The sequence below is a fragment of the Perca fluviatilis genome, chromosome 7, assembly GCF_010015445.1.
Source record: "Perca fluviatilis chromosome 7, GENO_Pfluv_1.0, whole genome shotgun sequence".
Taxonomy (NCBI): Eukaryota; Metazoa; Chordata; class Actinopteri; order Perciformes; family Percidae; genus Perca; species Perca fluviatilis.
Genome location: NC_053118.1, coordinates 10,054,177 through 10,080,305, shown reverse-complemented (window position 1 = coordinate 10,080,305; position 26,129 = coordinate 10,054,177). Strand labels below are relative to the sequence as shown.

The 26,129-nt window shown below is 40.9% G+C and overlaps 1 protein-coding gene across 4 annotated transcripts in view; it reads right to left on the bottom strand.

The window, feature by feature from the left end:
• ascc3 (activating signal cointegrator 1 complex subunit 3) overlaps nt 1–26,129 on the bottom strand; it is a 193,131-nt gene that overhangs the window by 120,100 nt on the left and 46,902 nt on the right. For all 4 annotated transcript variants that reach the window (XM_039805613.1, XM_039805615.1, XM_039805614.1 and 1 more), the window contains 2 exons: nt 5,882–6,085; nt 1,841–1,981 (listed from right to left, as the gene is read on the bottom strand). In XM_039805613.1, coding sequence (XP_039661547.1) covers nt 1,841–1,981; nt 5,882–6,085 — 345 coding nt within the window. The remainder of the gene's footprint in view (nt 1–1,840; nt 1,982–5,881; nt 6,086–26,129) is intronic.

Genomic DNA, 26,129 nt, shown 5'->3' with positions numbered 1-26,129 from the left:
ATTTTGCAGAGGCACCATTATTGCGTCCGGTGCTTAGCGCCACCCAAGACAATTGTGATTGGTTTAAAGAAATGCCAATAAACCAGAGCACGTTTTTCTCCCATCCCGGAATGCTGTGTGGAAAAGCCAGACCTTCCTGCGCAGCGCTGTGGAGGAAGGTCTGGCAAAGTGAGAGTAGCTGCTCCCATAACCTGGAACAAGTTACAGAAAGTTACAGAAATGAGCTGGCCTCATTGGTCACTTTTAAGAGGATGTCAAATTATATGTTTTGCCTGATGCATTTATGATTGTGGCTGACCTTGGGAAATATTTGCAGATTCAGTTGTTTAATGTTTTTAATGTTTTTGAGTTCTTTGTATGTGTGATTGGAGTGCTGCGTTTTTGGCCAGGACAATCTTGAAAAAGGGATTTTTAATCTTTCATTGAGATTCTTAATCTCAATGAAATAAATAAAATAAAACTGAGTTGGCTGCACCACCATGCATTGAGAGGTGATTGCTCAAATTGTACGCCTGGTGTTATTCTATGTTTTTTGTTATTGGCTGTCTTACAGGAGAGCAGATTTCCGACACTAGGCAGAGGTGTTAAAATAACCAAGAAGAGAATAGTTAAGAAAGCATCACCATATAATTGGTTTTATTTCAGCCGATACAATCCCTTCAAATATGCTGTGATCAGCCGAGATACCGATCCTTCAGATTGGTTCAGGACATCACTATTGCTCAGTTTGTATTTCATTCAAAGCAGCCCTTTGTCTACTCTTCACATGAAGAGAATTAAGTTATAAAAGTCCTGAATATTGTCTAAAATGATGGTCCGTAGTACCTCTCTCAGAGATTCATCAACGTCTCAGGGACATGAGCCAAAAAAGGTAATCATTATGAGCCGTCTAGTTAAGTAATAAGTTAGTAGATGCTTTAAATCAGCATTACAGCTAGGATTGGGAATCGTTTAAAAAAATTAAGATTCCAACTGAATCAGTTTTTTTTTTTTTTTTTTGGAAAAGTTAGGTTTTGAATTTGATCATCTATTCCAAATTTAACCATGCATAAGTTTGGGTTTTCCGAAGCAGCAGCTTGTTGTTTTGCAGCCACGGAGCACAGTAAGCGGCGCTCTAGTGTGGCTTTATTTTACGCTGAAAAAGCCCGGCAAAACTGTAAATCAACTTGTGTCATATTTGAGCTACAGTCCCTTTGGTTCTAATGTGATGTTTTTTTCTTTTTCATTGACAATAAGGCTAGAAACGGGGCTTGAGATGCAGATACCAGAACTGGAAAGATATATAAAGTGACAGAAACCAGGAAGAAGAAGAATGCCTTTATTTATCCCGTGAGGGGAAATTCACAATTTCACAAACACGCTCAGGACCTATACATGCTAAACACACTAATGGAGAGATGTCAGAGTGAGGGGGGCTGCTCCTTGGAGGAGCGCCCCCGAGCAGTTGGGGGTTCGGTGCCTTGCTCAAGAGCACCTTGGCGAGGTGAACTGGCATCGTACGGGGACTTGAACTAGCGACCCTCCGGTTCCTAACCCAACTCCATACGGACTGAGCTACTGCCACCCCCATTTTGGAGAATAAATGATGGAACTCTCGCTCCAATAAATGTCACAATCCAATCCACTTGGGGGTGCTAGAGAACATACAGAGAACATGTGTAGCAGAGGGCACCCGGAGGAGGGACTGATTTTTGTACCCTTAGTTTGAACTATTTTTTTGGAGACATAATAGAACTCAGTGTGTGTGTGTGTGTGTGTGTGTGTGTGTGTGTGTGTGTGTGTGTGTGTGTGTGTGTGTGTGTGTGTGTGTGTGTGTGTGTGTGTGTGTGTGTGCGCGCACCTGTGTTCGTAGGATTTCTCCTTTGGTTAGCTGCATGTCTCCAGTGAGTTCTTTCACTGTGATGCCCAGTGGCTCCAGTCGCTTACTGAAGTAATTAGTCATCTCAGCTGCCAAGGCCTTCATAGGAGCCACATATACGATCTACAGAGAGAGGGAGAGGGACAAAGAGATAAATAGGACAGAGAACAGATAGGGGTAGAGTGGGGAATGGAAGGGGGGTACAGGAGAGTGGGACTGGAAGGACACTGTGGTGATAAATGAGCAAACCGAGGCCGGATCATTTGTTCCCTGGCAACCAGCACAAATCACAATTTATTGAGAAATATGATGCCAGCCACTTGCATGGGTAAAGTTTAATGGTGATGTATGAAAAAGTGGCTATCTTCACTGGCTGGCACAGTGCAACGCTGTGTGTGTGTGTGTGTGTGTGTGTGTGTGTGTGTGTGTGTGTGTGTGTGTGTGTGTGTGTGTGTGTGTGTGTGTGTGTGTGTGTGTGTGTGTGAGAGAGCGTGTGTGTGTAAGCCTACGTGAAAGAGAACAAAGCCTTTTGGATGTCTGAATTATTTATCTGAGTGTGTGTTACGATTTGACACAATGGGTGTACGAAGAAGTACCAATATTTTTAGACTAAGTTGCCAATAGCTGTCTTTTTGTGCATATATTTACTGTTCTAATTTCTCATTCTTGTTGTATTTAATTTTGACCACTTTCATCTCCTGTTTTTTATTTCAAAATGAAGTATTCATAATAAACTTCTGAAACAACACGCACATAAACTGTCTAACGATTGATTTGAAAGATGAAAAGACAAAACAAACAAAGTTAAACCACAATTTCTGACAAAGGAAGGAAGGAAGGTAGTCATGGAGGGAGGGAGGTAAGGCTTTCCCCAATTATGCTTTACTGGCCTCAGATTTAAATCATGCAATACTGTTTATCATTTCCCCCCCCTAGACAAAACAGCTGTGCAGTGGACACCGAGAACCAGCCTTAAATCGGTACAGTTCCTGATTAGTGAGAACGCTAATACCTTTCTCAGTTTGCCTAAAGATTAAGAAAAAAAAAATCTTTGCATACAGGTAGCTGTCCACCGACGATGATTCATCTCAACTACGTCATGACATGAGCCTCCGTCTGGGGCCTATCCCAGTGCTCAATGTTGTGCCTCCTTGTCTCCTCACTCCTCAGGCTTGTGACCCGGAAATCTATCTCAGCGCTCCGTCTCAAGGAGCGAGGAGGCTCGCCGGAGGAGCTATAAGCGAGGATACATTGGGCGGCGCCTGCAATTATAGCCGCGGATCGAGCTGGTCGGATCATAAATATAAACATTCTGATTAATAGGCGGATGGTTTGCGGGTGGGTGAAATAAGACATCACTAAGGAAATTATTAATTACATTCTCAAAAATGTGAACATAGCAGAGAGCAGAGCAGCAGCAGCAGACAGGCACGTGGAACAGCGGTGTCACTCCATTGATTATTTCTGAAGCTGTGAAAATGAGCTACTTGAGCCTCTACGAAGCTTTGAATGCTGGGCTAATGCTGCCGTCTCAACAAACACACGCCGGAGGCTGTGTGAGAGGAGTCGTAAAACGCCACAAATGAGCCGGTATTCGTGCTAGGCTAAATGCTAACCCCAGCAGACCAGTTCTCCCTACTGTACATTTCTGCTACCTGGACCGTAAACTGGACTCATTTGTTTTTCAGAATTTCATTCCTCTATGTATATAGATGGGTGACAACAAAGTCTCTCATCTAATAGTTTAGCCTTGAATCAGCTGCAGCCCTGAGCCTTCGGCCGCGGTTAGCAGAACTTTCACCGAAGGGATGTGCACGTGCATCTGCATTTGTAGAACAGCCAATAGGAACGCTCTCTCTGTCTCTGAAACGATCTGTGATTGGCCAAAGTCTTCCTTGACAGGCTAGAGCCAAGGAGGAGATGTAGAAGTCTAGTTTTCTCTCATGCCACTCCAATTTCAATATGCTGAAAGATTATTATGGAATGTTTGCCCAACAACACCAAAAATGAACTGCCTAGCCAAGCTTTAAATGAAAAGAAAACGCTGCACAAGTTAGCAAAACGGACGAAGCCTCTTGGAGGTAAACCTAATCAAGTAAATCTAGCTGTCCTTGACTTAAATCTATCAGAAAGCTCCCATTTAAATGCTGCATGAACTCCCAGCATCCAAAGCTGCAAGGATCAGATCTGAATCTCTGCATGGGGTGTGTGAGTCTCAGCAAGGAGCCTGCTTAATCTCCATGAGGCATGTTGAGAGACTCTGGGCTGTGAGGGACACTGGAAATATTCAGCAGTTATCGCAGACATTCTTAGACATTACACAGAAATTCTTTTGAATTCTGACTGTGACTCTGACTGACATAACAGTCAGTCCAAGTAAAAAGACTTCCTACAAACAACCAGTGCAATATGTAGAGCTGGGCGATATGGAGAGCACCAAATATCCCGATATTTTTGTAGGGTTGGCTACTGGTGCTTTCACAAAACTAGAACAGTCTGGTAAGTTCAGAAAGTTCACTTTAACACCCAAAATGTATATATATCGATGACGATGTAATATCGATATATTGCCCAGACCCAGTGATGTGTAATCAAACTTTTGTTCTTCCTTATCTTAATATATAAAGTAGGACATAAATTGGAGTAGTATTTTTGTATTATTTATAATAATAATGGTTTGATTTATCACGTTTGACTGTGATTTAGATGTGGTAAAGACGGGGGGTAGGACCTGATAAGCCTGGGGCTTCTAGCTATGCCTTTTCAAACAGTTCAAGTGTTATGTTGAGATCTTTATTTATTTATTTTTTTTATACATTGTGTTTTTTTGTTAATCATTTGTATATGTGTGTATATATATATATATTTATATTTATTTATTTATTTATTTATTTTTTCATATAATCGTTCTAAGTAATGATTTTATTCATTCCTTCATTCATTCAAATTGCATCATATCCCCTGGGGCTGAACAATTTGGGGGGGAAAAATCTAAGGGCGCCTGGTTAGCTCACCTGGTAGAGTGTGCGCAAATATGCATAGGCTCAGTCCTCGACGCAGCGGCTGCAGGTTTGACTCCGACCTGCAGCCTTTTGCTGCATGACATTCCCTTCTCTCTCCCTTCTAATGTCTAAGCTATCCTGTCATAATTAAGGCTTAAAAATGCCACAAAAAAATTATCAAAAAAAAAAAAAAAAAAGATTACGTTTTGATTTGCAATTTTCCTTTCGCTACATACTGCCATCACGTTAAAGTAATACAAAATAAATGAAAGCTCCACTGAACATTATTCCAGCATTTATCTTGTGAAAAAACAGTATATATAATAGTGAAAAGAGGAATAAAATACGTTAAATCAGATGTTACAACAAACATTTTAACTAAATGATTCACATTTGATTAATCGCGTTCTTCACGATTAGCTAAACGCATTCTTTCAAATCGCGATTTCGATTCTGAAAAAGATTAATTGTTCAGCCCTAATATCCACCATAGCACCATAAGCTACCCCTTATTCTGGATCTCTCTGTTTGTGAATAGAATAGAGTAGGGCTGCACAATATAATGGAAGATATGCAATATGCGATAATGTTATTGAATATCGAGATATCGAGATAACGATATCACTCGCGATACATAAACAGATATAATGTACTCAGTTCTGCATTTCTGCTGCTTTTCAGTATTCTTATACTATATATATATATATATATATATATATATATATATATTCTTATTCTAATACAATACATTGCTTGTTGAATTTAAAACAAATAAAAGGAAATCATTTCAAACATTCTTTTATGGATATATTGAACATATTGAATCTGAAAGGCACCACTAAAAAAAAAAAGAATGACGGTTAAAAGTGCCGTTGTCTACCAATATGGTACCAATACCAAAGTGTGAAGTGCAAAAAAAGTGCTGGTGTTATTTATTGCACTTTTGCGCTGTTGTGCTAAGATTTAGTGTTGGGGAGTTCAGCAGCTGGATAGATTGTGTGTTTGTGTGTCGGCGTCAGACCTTGAATTCGTCCTTCTTGATGACGCCCCCGGGCTGCAGGTGCTGGTGGATCTCGTGGAGCACGGTCAGCATGGCGATGTTGGTCTTGCCGGCGCCAGTCGGAGCGCAGATGAGCAGGTTCTCGTTGGTGTTGTAGGCCGTCTCAAACACGATGGACTGGATCCTGTTCAGACGCTTCATCCCCTTGAACACCAGCTGGCCGATCTGAGCGAGCAAGTGAGGGAAGGAAAGGATGAAGGATTAACACATTATTACAATATCCTCATCATACGCACATCTGTAATAAATAAATAAAAAGACATATGGGGAATTCCTCAAAATATTCACAACATTGTATAATAAAAACTGTCCAATAACCCAATATAGTAAAAAACTTAAATACGCAGCATGCCCATGGATCACAAAGGCAGTGGTGTAGTCTACGTGATACGCAGGTATACGCAGTATTCCCACTAAGAAAGCTCCAAGATTTCCATATACCCACTTACAAATGCCCAATGGCACGCAACAACATACTTTCCATTATAATTTTGTTATATTTTGAATTATCATCTGTGTTTTTCTTCTTCGCATAGGCTAAATAAAAGGTATTTCCACCGTAAATTGGTGCATAAAGGTGTGTGTCAGAATGCAGGAAATGAAGTCTATGACAAGGCATGTATACAGTATATATAATAATAATTAAAACTGTAGCATGCTGTGAACTGCGGGAGGAAGTCACGATTTTGGGGCCGCTACAACAAAATGGGGGTAGCGATCACTGCCATTGTCGACTGGCAAGAGTCAGAAACACAGAAACATTATTGGTTGACCGCATTTTCTGTGACAAAAACACTGGCCAATCTTCTACCCAGTGTGCTGACAGGACACTTAGACAGGCGATCAGTTACACTATGTGTCAGTGACCGAGCCACCAAGTATGAAGTGACTGCACAAAAAGAAGCATGAAGGAGGAGAAAATGTGTGTGGTGGGACCAGCTGTCACTCAAGCTGCCTTCCGTCTCCCTTCACTATGGCAACAGAGTGTGGGTGATGGCACTCAATCTCACACTGACTCTGATAAGTAGAGAAATGGCCACTGTGAAGGACGGTTGGTGCCACACACACACACACACACACACACACACACACACACACACACACACACACACACACACACACACACACACACACACACACACACACACACACACACACACACACACACACACACACACACACACACACACAGGCGGGTATAAACATCCAGCTGCTGCACGGGTCAATCATGTGTACTAGGGCTGCACGATACGAGTGAAATATCTGATTGAGATTATTTTGACTGATATTCTGACTGATAGGATTCACGATATGGGAGGGAATGAGCATTTTTGTATCATTATTCTCATTTCCATTGTAAAATAATACGTGTTTTATATTTTTTGCAATGATCTGTACCAAACAAAGAGTTTTTCTTTAGTTAGTATGTAGGGACTTTGTCGTGATTTGGCCTTGCCACCTCCCCTTTCCTCACGTTTCCCCGGTTTCCCTTCCCTGCTGTCTCTGTCTGTCAGTCTCTGGAGCTGTGTTTGAAATCGTTCCCTATCACGGAAATAGTGCACTACATAGTGTGTTTGTCACTTTGCGGCGGTGTTCGAATTCATTTCATTCACTATAAAGTCCACTATAAAATCCCCCCAAGCACTGCTAATTTGAGTCAAAGATCCTCTATACTAAAGATGGAGCATTTCAAGCAGAGCCAGTGGTATGTAACGGTACACACTTCCTGTATCCTAAAGGGACGGGGCCTCGTTTGAACGTGCAGCGAACGTTGTGTGGATGGATGAAAAGTTACAGTATATTTAAATAATTTATTAATATGGTCTTTTTCTAACGTTAGATATTTACAGAGCTAAAAGACATATTTAGCATCATGGAGCTTAGTTTTGTTAGGACGTTCACAAACGTTAGTTGACATTAGATTCTCAGTGTTGCCAGATCTCGCGAGAGTTTGTTACTGAGACAGAAACAGATCTGGAAAAACGGGTCCAATATCTACTTTGGTGACTATGGGGCGAAATAAGTGCTCATAATCTGTGTTCCCGTTCACTTGTCCAGTGGGAATCAATACACTCAGGACCTGCCGCTACTCTCCTAAAGAGGCGTGGCCTTTCTACTATTCTCCTGAGTCTTCGGTTTGTTTCAGGGACGTATTAGAAGTATTGTTGTTTTGGTGTGTTTACATGACGCTGGGCGCGCCCGCCTCCTGTCACAAAGATAACCGTTGCATCTACTGACACAAGTCACGCAACGATGTGTTTTCAGTGAGTGTCCGAGATCTCGTTTAGTGTTTCCCTACATGGTTCACTGTTTAATAAACACTATATAGGGAATAGTGAGCGAGTGAATGACGGAACAGTTTCGAACACTGCTTGTGAGTGATTGTGGGCGTGTCGCTCTGGCTCCCTCTCTCCTGGATGATTATCCCCTGCAGTGTCTCGCACCATTGGCTCGTTCCAGTAATCAACCCCACCCAGTAAATTACACCGGCTATTCATCCACTACTCGCCAGTTCGTCAGTTCACCTTCAGTGGTAACCAACGCTACGGCCAGGTCCTAGTGAAAGTTTTTCGCCATGTGTTTTTGACCCGTGGCTACGGAGCCCCCCTGGGGTCAGCTGAGAAAAAATCAAACAATACCGTGCGCATGGATTCATAATCTGTGCCCTCTGTTTTATAAACGTGAGCAAAGTTAGAAAGATATTCACAGATTCAAACTTCCGGGATCAATTACTCTATAGCGAAATGTTATTAAATCACAAAAGACGCATCTTTCCTAACGTAGTAAGGTTAACAACGAGCTACAAACTCATTTTCATCAAAACCTGGAGAAATAACATTGGTCTCTACGAGCAGCCGGCGGTGAGACGGCAGTAAGACGAGTGCTTAGGGACCGTCTACAAACTACAACACCGAAAAGAGATACAACAATAATATGTATTCATTAAATTATTAAATAAGGTAGTGTCTCCAAACTTACCTCAATTATAACTTGTCTCCTGCTAGTTGTACTACAGCAATTACTTAAAAAAAAAAAAAGAAGCATATTCATCATTTTGGTAAATATTTTTTGCCAAAATGTTTTAATATATGTCATAATTACAGTCATGTCTCCAAAATTCCTCTGCACATAGAAGGCCCCCTACAGCACGTAGTTTTCAAAAATAAGCATAATATAATTTTGGGGAATATGTTTTGCCCAAAACATTTTATATTTTAATAATTAAATAGAGTTGTGTCTCTAAACCTACCTCACAGATAAATACTCTTCTGCTGGTTGTACTACAGCACGTACTTTTCAAAAATAGGCATATGCATAATTTTGGGGAATATTTTTTGCCATGTAAACAGCTTGGTCGGAATTATTTTCGGAAAATAAGGGCAAAAAAATGGAACATTATGTGAATGTAAACATAGTCATTGATGTAAACAGGCTGTGGTGGAATCTTGTACAATAGGGGTCACTGTAGTTCGAGGTGTGTTCTCTACTTCCATATCCAATTTTTATTTTATTTCCATTAATTCACCCTCTCTCCGCTTCCTCTGCATTTCACCTCTCTCCCAGTTAGGCTGGTAGAGGATGCCTTAAGCTTAGACAGCAGTATTATTTATTCAAGGATTCATTAGAAGTATGTCATCACTTTCCTCTTGCCCTCGTTTCGCTCCAACACTCATAGAAAGAAATAATTAAAGAGCGCATGTCAGCCGAGGATATGTGGGGTGCTGTTTGGAAGTTGGCCCCACAGCCCAGTAGGGAGGAAGAGGTTATTAATGCATCAAAGAGCAACTTTATTAGAGTCCACTTAAGCTGGCAGGAGTGAAGGGAGGCTGTGGTTTCGGCTAGGTGCTGTATGGGTCCGGGGGGCTTCTGATGAAAAGTTTGGCACAGCCACTGATGTATACATGCGAAAGTTTGGCTGTTTTGTGATGCATATAGACTGCTGATTACCAGCAATACCCACTGCCAGTAATAAAATCAACAAGTGATTTTCTACAGAAAGAACACTGAAACTCAACTGATGTGTGTATTGTCAACATGAAGTTGGCTACGTGTGCATGTGATGGCCATCTGATAGCCCTGCTAAGACTACAGCCCCACTGGCAAATGAAATTGACTGTAGCCATTCAAAGCTTTCCAGTTCTGTCCAAATATTATCTGAAAGGATACACATTTTAACAGCTCATGATGCAAATGATAGGGATGGGGGCCAAATTCGTATGTATTGTGACGTTTTTTTGGGAAGATTTTAAAACTGGATTCAATATTTTTTCATGTTTTTTACCAATGATTCACCTTAATATTTTCGGTTTATATGGTACCGCTGATGGCGACTACATCATATCCGTTTCCATCAAAACAGAATGAAAGCAGGAAATACAGAATATCCATGTTATGGACTTCTTTACAAATGAAATAGATGTCGGACTGACTGACTGACTGACTTGTGATGTGCATTCTTTCTTGAAAACAATTAGTTTTTTTGGAAATGTCTCATAATATATTGTCTCTAAAAGTGTATTATTCAACTTATGGTTTTGTTAGAGAAGGAAAAGAAAATCGCAATCCTCAATACTATCGAAACGCAATACTTCTAGAATCGCAATAAGTGAAAATCGCAATACAAATCCAATCGGCACCCACTTATCAGGAATGGATCGAATCGGGACAAACGCATATCGTCCCAGCCATTGCAAATTATGTCTAAAAACTATTACACTCATTACTTAGGCCACTGCTAAAGTGAGTTTCTAGTAACTGTCAGTGCTCCAGACTTGCAACCATTAAAGGGAAACTTTGGTATTTTTCAACCCTATTTTCCCATGTTTTAGTGTCTAAGTGAATAATGGGCACAACAATTTTTAAAATTGGTCCAGTATTGAGCGAGAGCGCTGCAGCCGGGAGCTACAACACGGGCTGCAATGTAATTGCTCGGGGCAATTGTCAACCTCCAATGCCCGTCCACTATTAGTGCAGTCAGTGCCTGACTACATTATGGGAAAACCATAACCTTCTCTAAATCTAACCAAGTCTCGCTCAATGTGATGTCTTGTTCTGAAATCTCACAATAGGTGACTTGACTCATCCACATTGTCAAAATCAGCTAAATATTGAGCCATGACACTGATAACACTAAACTAGGCTTTCTGTACTCAAACACAACAAACTCTTCCCAGGACTCGATTCTCCAGCTTGGTTAGACACTATAACAAACAGACCCCATCACACTCCTTGTAAATGTACCATTTCTATGTTTTAACCTTGTTAAATGTTGATCACCAGAAAGGAGGGAGAGTTTTGTATACACCTTTGTGTTAGCTGAGAGCTAACGCAAGGCTTTCATGGCCATATGCAACAATATGCAACAACAGCAACGGCACCGGCACCTGTACAGCTTTCCAAGGGATTGATCGGTTATCCATCATCTTGCCTGCTGGCTTGCCTTAATGGAAATGAAGCAAGTCATTTTTAATTCTTTTTACGTGAAAAGATAACTCATGCTCTCCAATGCCATAGCGAGGAAAAAGTTCTGGAATAGCTTTGAAGAAACTTGTCAAGGTTGTCTCCTCTCTCCACTACCGTATGTTCTAGCTATTGACACACTTGCTATTAGGAACCCACGATGATATTCAGGGTATCAAGTTGTTAGAATAATTTCATTATCAAAGGGTAGACGGAACCACTGAAGTTATATCAAAGTTCATTTTTACTTGTGAACATAAGGAGACAGTTTCCACACTACAGGATAGTACAGAAAATGCCCTAACGTAAGCCTCAAACAGTAACTTATTTATGTGTGAAATACAATCATAATACAGAGTTTGATGTCGTCAGTTGTTATCTTGTCAGAGTCGATGACGTCTCCTTTTCTAACACTGTTAGAGTCCAAGTCTGGAACAGGAACTCATAAGATTGCATTTTAATCTGATGGTATTTTGCTGTCTCAAGCCCAAGACGTTTTGCCTCTTATTCTTTTCATCTAATTGATAATATTTACTATATTACTATTTCTATAGTCCATATTGGCGACGTTTCACTTCTGGGATTGTTCAGGTGCCACCGGATATTACGCCGGATGTCCCTCATTTCGGCCGGATGTCTGTCACCTTCCGCTTTTTTTTTTTTTTTTGGCATTTTAAACTCCGGTGGATTTCTGAGGACTATGGTTAACTGCTCCTCAGATCTCTGCAGGGTAAATCCAGACAGCTAGCTAGACTATCTGTCCAATCTGAGTTTTCTCTCGCACGATTAAAACAACTTTTGAACGTGCACATGTTCCACCCAAACAAGTTCCTTCCCAAGGCTATTTTGCGCTGGTGCTCCGACCAGCGGCAAGCGCCGCCCAAGAGGATTGTGATTGGTTTAAAGAAATGCCAATAAACCAGAGCACGTTTTTCTCCCATCCTGGACTGCTATGTGGACGAGCCAGACCCTCTGCCGCAGCGCTGTGGAGGAAGGTCTGGCAATGCGAGACTACTATTACTACAACAACAAGAACAATTTAGGTTTTCTCTTACTGGTTTGTCTTATGTCAATAAGATATATATATATATATATATATATATATATATATATATATACATATATATATATACATATATGTTTTTCCCTGTTTTGTGGGGCTTGTATAAATTAAAGTTTGTCAGCAGCAGGTTATCCGGTACTGAAAAAAGGAAAAGCTTTGTCCTTTTACACGTGGCTATATTTTAAAGAGATTTCTAGATCTTTGATTAAATTAGTGTTGCTAAACCTGAACTGGTGCTGTTAAAGTTTTATGTCAGCTCATGGTAGGAAAGGTTTTTTTTATTTATTTATGTGTTATTAATGTCACCCAATTAGTTATTGATGGCTTATTCACTTAACTGATGGATTTGGAGTCAGCTATTGCTGGCCCAAAATCAGCTGCTTACAGTGTGAACAGTCAAGCTCATAGTTTAGAAAAATACCAAATATCTCAAAGTCCACATACAGCGCTACCACTAACTCCACTCCCTCCATAACTAAACAAATTAAGGAACAGTATGGATGTCACCGAAACACATTGTCTTCATAATGACTGCAGGGCTTCTTCTACTCTCCCTGAATGGGGGTGTGATTCTAGTCTCCTACTGTCTACCCAATTATTTCCCCCTAGACCAAGTCCACTGAGCTCCTACTTATAAATATTCATTTTTGAATTATGGACCACTGAGCTTCACCCCATTTGGCGAGGCTTCTGCACACTCATTCCTCTCTGGTGACCAGAGAGGCACAACAATCACTTGAGCGGCTGGTCCTCATTTTGATTTATCGACTTTGTCTGTTTGTTACGAAAAGCCAGTGTCCCCACACTCCTTAAACATGCTAATTCATGTAAATGTATGCCTGCCCCAGTATTCACCTTGAGGTAAAGCATACATGTTGTAAATAGAAAGTTGCCATCATTTAATGCTCTTTGGAAATCTTCAGTGCTTTTTTATTCTCTCCTTAAAACCTCTCTGGCTTCATTGTTATGTTAATGTATGCACACGCATCTTACAATTGTAGATCCAGCTGTGCCTGCCAAAGCGTGTCTCGAGGGTGTGATAGCATGTGTTGCGGGGAGGTAGTTACCGTACAGCACTGGACATCATGCAGGTGTTAACGTATAGGACCAACCATGCTCTGCCGAAAAACCTCGCTCATCAAGAATTTAATCAGCCTGAGAATCTCGTGGCAAGTCTACTCTGATTCTGTTCAGCTTTTTAGTGGCCCCAAAGTGCTTTTCCTACGTGGTGCAGGTAAGTGGAGCTCATTAGTTTAAGTCTTCACTAAACTTTACTACTAAAATATTGTGAATTATTCAGTATGTATTTATACACACACACACACACACACACACACACACACACACACACACACACACACACTTACTTATCAATTGAAAATATACTTTGACTTTGGCTAATGTCTTTCACTGTTTCTCACCATTTTTCTCTTTTATATAAGTGAAAGCAGATGTCATCGCCCACCTGTTTATAGTAAATGGCAGTAGGAAACAGAATCTTACCGAAAACCAGAAAGAAAAAAAGGGAAAAGTCTCTTATGGTTTCATTTTTATTATTGGAATCCAGTAGAATCAATACTGAATCTATGACTGTAGTGTGTGGTGTTCGCATACTGGATTACGTTATTCAATACTACTCAGCTGATCAATCATTCAGTGGCTATAGTTTGTCACTCTCACATTCAGTCGCACAAGCAGAAAGCTTTGAGCCAGAAAGTCAAACTGACATCATCAGGCAAGATGCCAAATTCATTACGTTGACAGGAGATGAGAATACTTTATCAAGTAGAGATAGAAAGAAAATGCATCCAGAGCCAACAGGCTCATTTGTTCTCTTTCCCCCCCAGATACAGCACTCAAGTATAGGACTCCAGTAGCTTAGTGTTTTCTCACAATCAGATCTCTGAGGCCTGTCATCAAAACCCACTAAAACATGGACCAGTTATGACAAACAACCTGCTGCTTTATTGCAAATCAATCCTCATGATTGCAGCTGAATGGTCCTGGCTACATTCAGCTGAAAGCATCCCCCCCCCCCCATTTATAGCAAGGCCCCAGCATATAAAACATGGAGCGTGTCCTCTGCAGAGCCCAGCTGGTTAATATAGGACCATACACATCTGTGGTAAACCTTTAGTTAAATAAAGTTTTTTTTAATGAGAGCAGCTGTTAGAGTCTGGGGCAAAACCAATCTCTAAACCCCAGCTGGCTCCAGCAGGTTTTGCGCACAATATTTTCTGGACTATGAAGATATATAGGCGATGACCAATCTCTGGCTGAATATGAGACAAAAAGATTAAGTTGAGGTTTCTGTATAAAAAAAAGGGAGCACCCAGTAGACTGAGTGAGTTATCTTTGTATGCTGCCTATGAAGTGGAAGCAGTTGTTCTCAGCAGTACATACTGTACTGTGTGCAAAAGAAGATGCCCATCAGCCGATCTTGGGCCAATGCTGAGTGGGATGAAAGCTGACAGGCTCATTAACTCAGCGGATACACAGCCTACGGCCATATGGGCATACTGGGAGGACTGGGAGTATCCCACCAATCCACCAGCCACTTAAAACACACTAATTGGACCCACAAGGATCAAACTAATGATTTAACAGCTAAACACCAGTGTTGCCATATACACTGGCCTCCCTGTTTGTAGGTTTAATAGTGAAACTGAGATGGGCAGTCTCTCTAAACAGCCACCAATTTTTTTGCGTTGGATGCCATTTTTCGGTTATTGTGTGTTTACTGTATGAGTCACTACATGAGCTGCTAAACTAATTAAATTCCTCTGTGCATCGGTAATGGGAAGCTAAGAGATATAATTGTTGTCATTTTCATGCCATCCTTTTAATTACTTTCTGGTTCCATTTCATTCCATTTGAATTGACAGCCTGATCAACTTTTAATTGCCAGTTTTTGCAAACAGCTTATCAGCCTACTCCAAGCCTGCATGCAGAGTACTAAATGACCTGGCCAAACACACCCCCACACACACACACACACACACACACACACACACACACACACACACACACACACACACACACACACACACACACACACACACACACACACACACACACACACACACACACACACACACACACACACACACACACACGTGAATCCCAGAGCCAATCCTATGGATCCACGTGCACTCTGAGCACACACACCAAGCCTTCGTACCAAATGCATGGTGGAGTTTGACAGAGTGAGATGCGGATGCAGCAAACAGGAGGCCCATTCATTTCCCTATAGAGCAGCAGCAAAAGCAGCAGCAGCAGGAGGAAGAAGAGGGGGAGAGGGCACAAAGAAGGGAGAGGGAGGGCTGGGAGTAGGATAGAGATAGCAAAAAGTAAGGTAATCCATCATTTCATCCATAAGCACCTGCTGTAGAAGCACCGAAAGCATTGTGACCCCCAAAACCTCGAACAAACACAGTACCACCCACCCTATATCCCACATACAACTAATTTGTTTACATTTCAGTAACAACACATTTACACCAATAGTTTTGTTTAAAATACTGTCCAATTTTCACACTTTGCTAAGTCATCCAGTGGGCCTGATAGGACCCTTTGGCGGGCCAGTTTCTGCTCTAGATAGTGCCTTTGGAGTTTTTACGTGACCTGAAGGCCACCGTAGGCCCTGCTACACGATAGGAAAGGGAAGGGTGAGGTTGGCATGGTTTTATTTCAGTTAGCCTAATAGCTGGTTTGATTTGCATAGAGAGATGATTTTATGGCAAGTACCCCATGCCAATCTCTAGGTATGGTGAAGGCTATGCGATGATGTGGGGCTATTTTAATTCCAAAGGCCAAGGGAACTTTATCAGGATTCATAGTATCCTGGATCCATGAAATAACTGGCCTTTAAAAATAAAAATCTGCCTGCCTCTATGGGAATTTAACATAGGGGTGTGTATACTTATGCCCCCTTTATATAAAGGAAGAACATTTATTTATTTACGATACATTATTCATTCACAAAGAAAATTGGTGTCCTTAAAGGTTGGATTTTTCCTCATTTTTTTAATTAAGGCATTAAGATCAATTTCTAAAAGATGATTTTTTTTATTCCTCTTTTTAGTCAACTGCTGCCCTTTGCTGCGTGTCACCCCCCATCTCTGTCCCCCTTTCATGCCTATCCACTATCTCTATGTAATAAAGGGAAAACCCCCCAAAAAATAATCTTTATAAATCTAAAAAAGATCTATCTGACCTCCTTGAACACGTCTTAACATAATTAAAAGATGTCAATGTGAAATGCTTTCAATAAATTAATTGAAGGAGAAGAAGAAAAAAAAAATCGGAAGTCATTTAAAAATGTAATAGCGAACAGGGGTGAATCGAGATCGCGATTTTATAACGATTTATCGGGCAGGCCTATCTTGAACCCTTGAATCCTTCAAAGAAGACTTGAAGACTCCCAGCTTCTGCTTAGCAAGTCTAAGCAAACACAGAGCCACAGTTGTGTGCTGTGGGGGAACCACATCAAAACTGGATTAGGAAATCCAATTAAAGTGGATTAATTATGGATGGAGGGCTGTTCAGTTCTGCCTCATCTTTGCAGGTCTGTGCTTATACACTGGCTGCTTCCTGCACAGGAAAGGAGAGGGCAAGCTGTCGACAGCACGGAGAATCAAAGGATGTTGAGTGAGGATTTGGATGGCGGAACATACTAGAATGACAGAACCAGGCCTGCTCACCTGTGACCGTCAGCTGAGACGAAAAGTAGTAGAATGTAGACCATCAATCGAAACCCGTAACTGCATCTTTTCCACGTTTATGCCTACCATACACTAGAAGACTTTGCACAGACTTTGAAAAGACTAAAGTCAGACACCATCCCACATCTAAAGACAATCATCTCACATCTAACATTAAAGACTGTCATAATATGCAAAGACTGGAGATCTTGCAGGGTCACACATTGCAAGGCTACAACAAAATTAATTTAGAAAAATGTAACCAAGCTAGCTAGCTACTGCTAGCGTTAGCTGGTAACTTAAGGAAAAGTTTGTCGATTTTCTGTTCTGCTGTACATGCAGATGAACGTCTCCAGTACCTGGATGTCTGCGTCTACCACCGGTAAAACTCCCGTTGGATGACTCGCTTCAGAATGTTGAAAATCAGCAACTTTCCCTCTTTAGCATTTAGCTTAGAATGGCGCCATAGCAACCATAAAACAACACTGGCTCTAGCTGTTGCTGCTTCCTGTTTGGTGCTGGACGGAGAGCAACCATTGGTTGTTGGCAATGTTCACATGATTTGACTTCACGAGAATGAAGACTTAAAACTGATGATAATATCAAACACGTTTGATTCTGTCGGAACGTCCAGATGGGAAAAAGACTGACTCAGACTGAGATTTATGACCACCTTACACCAGACGATTGAGACGACGGGAGCACCCCAACTCTAGCAAGACTCTCAAGAGTTCATTCCGATACTGGAAAATAGCCTGCGGCAATGGAACTGCTTGAAAAGTCTTTTGGTGTAAGGTCGGCATTCAGACATCAATCTTACAATTTGAGTCATAGATAAGATAGATGTGAAGGAGGCGAGAAGGGTGGGCGTAGTGTTCGAAATGATTATTTTCCAAGCATTAAAAAAAAAAAAAAAAAATCACCTCAATCCATTACCATACATTCTCAAACAGTAGCCTTTATTTTAACCTAATGTTGTTTGTTACACAGAATCATCTGAAAAGCTTTAAAAAAATAATACCTGGCAAGTGACTGAATGAACCATCCGTCTATCACGTCTGTCAATGATGTTTTAAACAAACCGTCACACACACACACACACCCACACACACACACACACCCACACACACACACCCACACACACACTAAAACACGACCGTAGCTGCCAGTGACTCCTCACCGGATGCTGATTGGTCCGGTAAGCAGGTAGTTCAGACACAAACGCATTACTTGAAGCCTGACGAGATGGATTTTCGTGTGATAAAAACCAGCTGCTGTTTATTTAGCTCAACAGCAGAACCAGGCCTTAATTTGACACAGGCTTAGATATCAATTAAACCCAAAACACTTCCTGGACAATGTTTCACATCAAAAGCTGGCCAGCGGCTCAAAGCAGGGGCAGTTGCAACCAAGGGGCCATAGTTTACACAGCAATTTCATTTCCTGCATTGTAGTGACTTTTAATGCATGTAAATAACAGTCCTTCCAGAAAAATGCAGAGTTTTTTTGTGAGTGTCGCGGGCAATAATCCTTGATTATGCGGCACGTTTTCTTAAAAAATGCAATGGAATATGCGGGATATTTATGCAATTCTATGCAATGAAATTGCGGGAAATTGCAAAAATTGCGGTTTGATGAAAAAGAGAAAAAAAAGTGATTCCCCCAACACCCTGCTTTTCGATGATGTTCACATCGCGTAATTACGTCACTTCATAACGTTCCCATGGCAACAGGGGAAAATGGCTGCTCTTGTGTGAAGTAAACACAACATTTTCCAACTTTCTGCTAAGATATATGTGACTTTTTTTGCAACGAAAATGCGGGGATTATGAAATCCTGCAAGCCCCGCATATTTTGCGCGGAAATTGGCAATTTATGCGGTGAAAGTGCGCTGTATTTGAAAAAATGCGACCCCCGCATCAATATGCGGACTTTGGCCGATTATGCATTGAATTATGCGATCGCATAACCGCGTTTTTCTGGAGGGACTGAAATAACCATGAAACCTACCTGACAGCAAAGGGAGAGGGATCCCTGCTGTTTTTCCTTATCCTAAGCGAGGGTCTAAGAACAGAGGGTGTGGTATGCTGTACAGATTGTAAAACCCCTTGAGGCAAATTTATAATATTGGGCTATATAAATAAAATTGACTAGGCTTGTTCTCACTCACAAACTGCAGTCAGTTCTATTGTGTTTGATCATATTTTAGGAGGAAGCCTCCCTTTTTTCCGACCTGCTACCGTTTTAATTTCCCATTGATCTGGTTTGCTGTCAATGCAAAGTCAACACTTCCTTAATGTTGTCTTGATAAATTCAGGATACTGTACTCGCCACTAATTCCATTAGTACAACAGCAGAGTCATGCCTCTCCATTCTGTTGTTTCTCTTCTCTAACACAAATGCCATTTTTGTTTACTAATCCATTCCAGTAGATTTCCGTACTTTCAGGGATACTCAACACTTCTCTCACGACAAGAGAAGGAAAATCACGCAATAAGGAAGTCTTAGGTGTCGAGCAGCCAGAAGATACACAGCACAAATTGAGGGGGAACTAAGAGTCATTTATTTTCTATGCCTTTCAACCCACCCACGCCCACTATGGCTCTCCTGCAGCAGCTAAAGAGAGAAGCTTTCTGCATCCTTTAATCCTTCTCCCTCTACAGACTGTGTCCCTGTAGGAATGTCATTTCTCAGAATGTGTTAGCAACTTGAGTGGATTCCTATCAATTAGTAGTTCAATTGTGTGTGCTGCCAAGGCTTCGGTCTATATTTGAGTTCCAGTGTCTTGTAGTAGTAGTAGTAGTGATTGTTTCCGTGCCGGTTCGGTCCATCAGTACTGCTAAAGTGTGGCACTTGCTCTCACTCACAACACACTGCGTAACATATTTATTCGGATAAATTAGGAAGGCTTTTACCACTGTGGCAAGCATGGGACGCCTAGACCCTGATTCATTAGTTAAAAAGCACCCTAATAAATTCCCCACTTTTAATGTTTCGGAGAGCTATTAAAAAGGCGTACAGAGGCTAGCACAGCCGTTTCCTATTAGAGCATTCAATAAATGACAATCGGCACTCAGTGTAAACGGAAAGAGGAGGGCTGGGGGCGTCAGACTTTTCAGCCTGCATTTCAAAGCCTTCCTAATAGCACGTAAAGACTTATTAGGCATTGTGTGCTGTCGCTTTAGAGGAGCGAGGCACTTTGTTCCAGAGTTGCCCAGGCTTAAGTTAATGAATAGAGCCGCTGCTTGACTGAGGCTAATTCACATCGCTCAGCAGAAGAGGTTCCATATCAATCTATATCAGTTACACAGGGACTTTAAAGATGAAGGGAAAACTGCTAGTGAGCTAGGGAGAAGAAGAAAAAAAGCGATAAGCCTTTTAGAAAGTGAAAGAAGACAGAGATGGAGCCTCAGAGAATTGACTTCATCTCCTATTTAGATTGTTTAAGTTTAAGTCGTTGCAGGAGACACTAGTACAGGAATTCAGTAATGGCTGAATTTCTGACAGACAACAACAAAAAACAGTCAACTGCTAGCTATCAGAATCAATCAAACAGCTTGTTGTGATATACATTAATAGTTTTGTTTCTTATTCGAGTAAATGAGATCTCTGGAGACAGGTGTTTAATCCATCATAAATTATCCCAAATAAAGGAAAACCAAGCAATACCCAAACAGTAGAATTGGTAAGGAAACCGATGTACCTATAGCTGTACCTCAAAGATTATTTAGATTCTTCAACTGGCCTGGGATCCTGGAGTGCCAACACTCCTCTTTCTCATTCTTACAGAGAGTAAAAATGCCATTGTACTAAATGTGCAGACCCAATACAATGGATATGAGGAGGAAGACATGCAACTGCTGTATGGTCAATATGGTACCGCTTGACAGCTCCTTTCTGTTCTGCTTTGAGTTTCTCTGGTCTGCTGCTTTAATGGTGTATATCTTGGAACGTTGGATGTGGTGCATTGACAACCCCTACTATTGGAATGAGTCCTACTTAAAGTACAAGATTTCTTTCAATGTTCAAAGTTGTCTCTTACTTTGGCTGACATTTACATACATGGAGGAGGTAGAGGGGAAAGCTTTAAAAATACTCTAGCTAACAGAATATAGCCATTGTTCAGGCATTAGCACTAGGGGTGGGAATCACCAGAGGCCTTACGATACGATATCTTCACGATACTTACGTCACGATACGATATTATTGCGATTTCAAACATATTGCAATATTCTGCGATATATTGCAATTCATTACCTTTTTTCCAACTTCAAATTTTTCCCAATTTCAAATTATGTCCCCAAAAGGAAACTTTGTCAACATCTGTTTTATCTAAAAATATACATTTCTCGGTTTGTTCATCTCACTTCAATTGTATTGCTGCAAAATCAGATTGTCAAGCAGACAAACTGACCAACACATATATCATAAAAGATCGATACTTGGCGTCTGTGTATCGATACAGTATTGCCACAGAAAATATTGCGATACTATGCTGTATCGATTTTTTCCCCCACCCCTAATTAGCACCTGAGTCTAGATACAAGGCGGAAGCCTTTAGGTTCACACAGGTGGTGGAACAAATAACAAATAACCTAGCTTTCTTAGTCTGTGCAGGATATATCAAAGCATCCAGAAACTCAGAACATGAAGAATAAGGGAAACCCATCTTCATACACTCGTCTGTATTGGATGGGGGTTTTTCCCCCCACCACCCACAACAAAACAAGCTTGGGGTTAAAAGAACCCTTTCTTCACAGAGCAGATCACAAATATCAATCCAAAGACAAACATTGTAAACATCTTGGGAGAAGCTTTTGAATTGTGGCTCCCCAGATTGGATATCAAAACAGTATAAAGCCTTTAGTGTCTCCAGAAGGAGCTGTGTGAAGTCTGATGAATGTCCGCAAGTGATGTCACTTGAGTCAGCTTTAGTCAGCTGGGGGCTGAAGACTACACGTTTTTTAAGAAATACATTCGGCAGTCAAATTAAATTGTTTTGACAAGGAAGAAAAAAAGCATGAAATAAAAAAGATGCTTAATCTGGGTCTGCATTTCGGAAACCTGGTAATCAATTATGCCATTATTGCCTCTCTTTGCCGGATTCCTTTGGTACTGCATCAATGAGCACATTTTGATCCATATAAGACATCCAAATAATGTTAATGACTGCATTAATAATTACCGGTTACGTTTTGCTACAATTACCTTTAATTCATTTTAATTATTGTGTATTTTCGGTTAGTCAGGAGCAACAATAAAAAAAAAAAAAGAATACAAACAAAATCATAATCCATGAATTGTATAGAAGTAGTACTGTGCCCAATGTTTAACATGTGTTCTGCAGTTCCTTATTTTACCATCATATATATTGAATCAACTTTCAACCACCTGTTGTCAGACTGATTTTATTTATTTATTTATGTTATTATTATTATTATTATTGTTGTTATTATTATTATTATTATTATTATTATTATTATTATTATTATTATTATTATATATTATTATTCATTTTATTGTTCATCAAACTAGATATAGCCAAGTATGTTGCCCTGATGCATGCAGGGAAGCTTTCCTGTATGCCTGCTCCAATGATGCTAAAGTCATTGTCTGGGATGTGTTTCATTTGATACAGATGTAAATTAGCTGTATAGATAACTCTGGTACAGGGCTTGAACCGTACATGGTCCCTGACAAATAAACTAATAAAATACTAAACTAAACTAATAAAAAAATCTTCATCTTTCTGGTTTGCTACGTTTATCCACAACACGTAACTAGTGGCGCTTACCCACTGCTAGTACAAGCTCTACTCGGCTCGGCCGCGGTGCCCCGTCCTCCTTTTTCCATTGCAGATTTAGTACCGCCTCATGCGTGACCTGCCGTGACCTAACGCGACACACACAGAACATCGAAGGTGTGTTGTTTTTGACTCTGCATGTGGCTGTTGCCACAGCCAGAAGACAAATATTGTTTCAAAAGAAGCTGGAGGCAGCAAAAAAACCACCGCTGGCTAAACTATTAAAAAACGATTGTTTGATTAGTGACGATTCTCTCCAACCAATCAGAAGTCTGCAGGTTTTCACGTCACCTTTTGGTATCGCCTCAGCTCGCTTGGAACCTCGACGGAGGCGATACTAAAAAAAAAAAAGTACCTGTTGGCAGGTACCAGCGACTTTTTTTCATAATGGACAACCAAAAAAAGAGTCGAGGCGGTACCATGTAATGGAAAAACGCCGTAAGACTTGAGGTATAGTTGACCATATTTTGGAGGCGTTTCTGTATGCAGAGTAAATTACCCCGTACATGCACAAGCTGTTGGAAGTACAACAGTACCACAGATTTATCACCGTTCATTGCATGAAGTTGTGTGTGTATGTTTGACAAATACAAATTTCCTTGCTCGTAAAGACAGTTCCATCGTACACATTTAGGACTTGTTCAATGCATGCGTTGGCTGTTTAGGGCCCCTGGTTCCTTTGACTTTCAAGTACAACATCATTGAAGCCCTGGATGAGTAAACCTTCAAGACAAACATGTTCACTTAGATTACAAAAAAAGCTAATCTAACCCTGTTCCAATCAAGTCTGATATGAGTGATCTCCTTGAAGCTCAACATCACACTGCAATTTCTTTTACAAGAGCTTTTACTGTACCTGCCAAAGTTGTAAGCACTAGTAACTAGAAACAAAGATCTTAACAAAAAGAAAGGAACCCCGTGGACATAAACACTGCCAATTATACATACAAAATGCTATTTGACTGTACAATGCTCTTGTCCGTGTGGACACATCCTTGTGCCGCCTAATGGAAGGATTAATGGTCAAATCCTTTAAGATCCCCCCTGATGAGGATTGGAATTGACAGGCATTGAAGAGACCTCAGCACACAGTGCAAGAAAACACACACACACACACCCACACACACACACCTGAGCCAGTATCAGAGACTGTGAAAACATCAAGAGCAACAGTCTAGATGTGATTAAACCATCACTTTATCAGTTTGTCATGGCACAAGGCACATGCACACACATCTGCCCACAGTAAATTACACAGTAAATTAGACACACACACACACACACACACACACACACACACACACACACACACACACACACACACACACACACACACACACACACACACACACACACACACACACACACACACAAGCTAAGTTCTTGTTTATTATGATGTCCATTAGGATGAGTGACAGGAAGGTTAAGAGAGGTGAACAGTTACACTAGTCTCCTGTAGTGTGACAAAATGCTGAGGTTTACGGATATTGTACTTTAGGGCCTTCATCAACAAAAGGTTAGCTTGAAAGAAGAAGGGGTGACCTTTTGCACTGCTGCATCTTCACTAGTGATGCTGTAATGATGGATTACAAAGTCCTCCTCAGCAGACAGGATGGGAGCAGAGCTTTTCACAGACAATGATGTGTGTGGAGTATCTTGCGTCCTCCTGCCATACCTCTTCCCCAAGGGCTGGAGCAGACCTGCCTTTTCCAGTCTGCTGCCCCCTTATACGGCTGTGGCTGTGTAAAGGCTGCTAGAGGCTGGGGAGGTGAATGTATGTAGCAATATTAGTGTGGGTTTGTCAGTCAAGGTGTCAGTCAGACTGACGGGTCATTGTGTCGACTGACAGCCCGCTGAGAGCTACAGCACTTCCGTTAAGAAGAAACATCACTCACTGGCCATTACAGCCACAGTCCTCTCCTGTTCACTGGGATGGAGGATAACAGGGATGGAGGATAACAACAGGGGCCATATCAGCAACCTCTCCTGGCAGCCCAACAGACATTTAGGCAAGTCTTGTTCACACAGATGTACTTCAAAATGCTGATCTGTCGATAATTAATCCATTCCTGGGACACGGGGTCCCAACGTGTGTAAGTAATACACGTTTTATATAACTAACTGAAATATGTTGTCTCAGAGAGTTGAGACACTACATCCAAAGAATACAGACAAAAAGGTTTCCACATCAACACCTCCAAAAATCCGGTGATTTACATTAACACCTCCAGCACCCGTTTAAGTAAATAGTGAGCTTTCTCGATAGGCCTGTCACGATAACAAATTTTGCTGGACGACAAATTGTCCCAGAAATGACTGCGATAAACGATGATATTGTCGTTCTGAGACCATTTTCATCTAATATGATGACAATCGCATAACAATGCAGGTACACCTTTTCAAAGCTCAATAAACTTTTATTTCTAAAGAATATTTAACACTGGAACTGGAAGACATTTTACATAGCCACAATAAATGTATGTATGGTTATCTGGGACATATCTGGTCTTTTAACACTTATGAATGCAGTTATGTAGTCTATAGTCAAGCTCATATAGGGGGTCATGTTTGAACTTGACCACATATCCGTAGTGACAGAGTAAAACTGGATGTCTTTGATCTCCTTTAGTATGTCGTCTTTCACGCTGTTGTACAGTTGTGGAACTGCCGTTTGTGACACGTATGTTCTCCCAGGCAATTCGCACAGGCTGTCAAATGTTTGCAGCGTTCGTCCGGCTTTTCGACCATTCTAAAAGGGCAGCATCCTTAGCAATGAAGCGAACTACACTGTCTGTGAGTGCACACCATTTTGCACTGTCCTGTTTGTACTTTGTTTGTCGACTAAACGCCCCAGTGATTGTGTACTGTCGGGAAGACCGCCCATCTGTTGTAGTTTTTTTTTCCCAGCTGGGAAAACTGCCCTTACTGATTGTGTTTCAGGTGCATATGCATGTATGTTGTGTTGCCGTGTTTAGTATGGGCTGAAATATGTGCCACCAGAAACTGAATTTGAATCACTTATATTTGAAATTGTGTTGCTGAACTTGAATTATTGCATTGAAAAACTGAATTTGAATCATATAATTTGAAATTGTATTGTTTAATTTGAATCGTTGCATTGAAAAACTGAATCTGAATAGTATAATTTGAAATTTAATTTATTCGTTTGTAACTGAAGTC